Source organism: Austrofundulus limnaeus, unplaced genomic scaffold (genome assembly GCF_001266775.1).
Source record: "Austrofundulus limnaeus strain Quisiro unplaced genomic scaffold, Austrofundulus_limnaeus-1.0 Scaffold557, whole genome shotgun sequence".
NCBI lineage: Eukaryota > Metazoa > Chordata > Actinopteri > Cyprinodontiformes > Rivulidae > Austrofundulus > Austrofundulus limnaeus.
Window position 1 is genome coordinate 153,648 of NW_013952959.1, and position 2,580 is coordinate 156,227.

The window sequence follows — 2,580 nt, forward strand, 5'->3', positions numbered from 1 at the left end:
GTGTATAAATGTCTGTGTGTTTGTGTATAAATGTCTGTGTGTTTGTGTATAAATGTCTGTGTGTTTGTGTATAAATGTCTGTGTGTTTGTGTATAAATGTCTGTGTGTTTGTGTATAAATGTGTGTGTTTGTGTATAAATGTGTCTGTTTGTGTGTGTGTTTGTGTATAAATGTGTTTGTGTTGTGTGTGTGTTTGTGTTGTGCGTTTGTGTATAAATGTGTGCATTTGTGTTTAAATGTGTCTGTGTGTTTGTGTATAAATGTGTGTTTGTGTATAAATGTGTTTGTGTTGTGTGTGTGTTTGTGTATAAATGTGTTTGTGTATAAATGTGTGCATTTGTGTATAAATGTGTCTGTGTGTTTGTGTATAAATGTGTGTTTGTGTTTAAATGTGTTTGTGTATAAATGTGTTTGTGTTATATGTGTGTTTGTGTATAAATTTGTTTGTGTTGTGTGTTTGTGTATAAATGTGTTTGTGTTTAAATGTTTGTGTTGTGTTTGTGTATAAATGTGTTTGTGTTGTGTGTTTGTGTTTAAATGTGTTTGTGTATAAATGTGTTTGTGTTATATGTGTGTTTGTGTATAAATGTGTTTGTGTTGTATGTTTGTGTATAAATGTGTCTGTGCATAAATGTGTGTTTGTGAATAAATGTGTGTGTGTGTATAAATGTGCATGTGTTCGTGTATAAATCTGTGTTCGTGTATAAATCTGTGTTTGTGTGTGTAAATGTGTGTGTGTGTGTGTGTTTGTGAATAAACATGTGTTTGTGTATAAATGTGTGTGTGTGTGTGTTTCTGTGTAAATGTGTTTGTATTTGTGTATAAATGTGTATGTGTGTGTGTGTATAAATGTGTGTTTGTATATAAATGTGTGTGTGTGTGTATAAATGTGTGTGTGTTTCTGTGTAAATGTGTGTGTATTTGTGTATAAATGTGTATGTGTGTGTGTGTGTGTGTGTGTGTGTGTGTGTATAAATGTGTGTTTGTATATAAATGTGTGTGTGTGTTTGTGTATAAATGTGTGTGTATAAATGTGTGTATTTGTATATAAATGTGTGTGTGTTTGTGTATAAATGTGTGTTTGTGTATAAATGTGTGTGTGTTTGTGTATAAATGTGTCTGTTTGTGTGTGTGTTTGTGTATAAATGTGTGTGTTTGTGTATAAATGTGTCTGTGTGTTTGTGTATAAATGTGTGTTTGTGTATAAATGTATGTGTTGTGTGTGTGTTTGTGTATAAATGTGTTTGTGTTTGAATGTGTTTGTGTATAAATGTGTGTGTTTGTGTGTAAATGTGTGTGTGTTTGTGTATAAATGTGTTTGTGTTGTGTGTGTTTGTGTATAAATTTGTGAGTGTTTGTGTATAAATGTGCGTGTTTGTGTATAAATGTGTTTGTGTTGTGTGTGTTTGTGTATAAATTTGTGAGTGTTTGTGTATAAATGTGCGTGTTTGTGTATAAATGTGTTTGTGTTGTGTGTGTTTGTGTATAAATTTGTGAGTGTTTGTGTATAAATGTGCGTGTTTGTGTATAAATGTGTTTGTGTTGTGTGTGTTTGTGTATAAATTTGTGAGTGTTTGTGTATAAATGTGCGTGTTTGTGTATAAATGTGTTTGTGTTGTGTGTGTTTGTGTATAAATTTGTGAGTGTTTGTGTATAAATGTGCGTGTTTGTGTATAAATGTGTTTGTGTTGTGTGTGTGTTTGTGTATAAATGTGTGTATCTGACCTGTGTCCTTGGCTGTCAGGCGTCTCCGTGGTTTCAGTTTCGGGGGCGTGGCCTCCACAGAGCTGTGGGGGAAGCTGACCTCTCTGTAGATGAGGGGGAGGCTCTGGGCAGGCGGGGGTCCGGTTTGGGCCCCAGGCAGACCCGGCTTCTTGGTGGGGGGCAGGTAGGGGGAGCTGTTGGGGGACAGAGAACCGGCCGGGGGTCGAGGGAAGCAGGAGGGGCTGTGGGGGCGTGTCACGTGGTTTGGGATGGTGGGTGTGGCCTGGAAGGAGGAGGGGGGAGGTCTGGAGGGGGGTGTGGAGGAGGAGGGTGGAGGGAAGGGTGGCTGACGCTGGTTAAGCTGATTGGGGGGCCACTGTGTGTCCTGGGGGGTCCTGGCCTCCTGTTCGTCCCCTCGGTTGATGGCGGGGTAGGGAGGCCCCTGGCCCTGCCGGCTGTAGGTGTACCCCACATCTGTCCTGGGGGGCCACATGTTGGACTGTGGCCCTTCTCCGGGGCCCCCAGACACCGCCGGACCCCCTGAACTCATCACGCCACATGTTGGAGGTCCCTGTCTGTCCCGGGGGTACGGGTACAGGTACTGACCCTGGACAGGCCGACGCTCAGGGCCCATGTAGCCCCCGTTTCCTGATCCGTAGGGGCCGAACACGTCGGACTGTGGGGACCCGAAGGCCTCGCCCTCGTGGCGCTTAGCGGGTGGAGGGAACACCCCCTCCATCGGACGCTTGTAGCCCTGCAGACACAGAGACCAGGGGTCTCATTTATAAAGGATTGCGTGGAAACCATACTAAAAGTGAACGTACGRCCAARAGSCGGAAATGGCGTACGCCAAAAAAAAATTCAGATTTATAAAAC

General features: G+C 42.1%; 1 protein-coding gene across 2 annotated transcripts in view; it reads right to left on the bottom strand.

Moving 5' to 3' along the window:
* arid1b (AT-rich interactive domain 1B) overlaps positions 1–2,580 on the bottom strand; it is a 56,766-nt gene that overhangs the window by 3,127 nt on the left and 51,059 nt on the right. For both annotated transcript variants that reach the window (XM_014026464.1, XM_014026462.1), the window contains one exon: positions 1,726–2,458. In XM_014026464.1, coding sequence (XP_013881918.1) covers positions 1,726–2,458 — 733 coding nt within the window. The remainder of the gene's footprint in view (positions 1–1,725; positions 2,459–2,580) is intronic.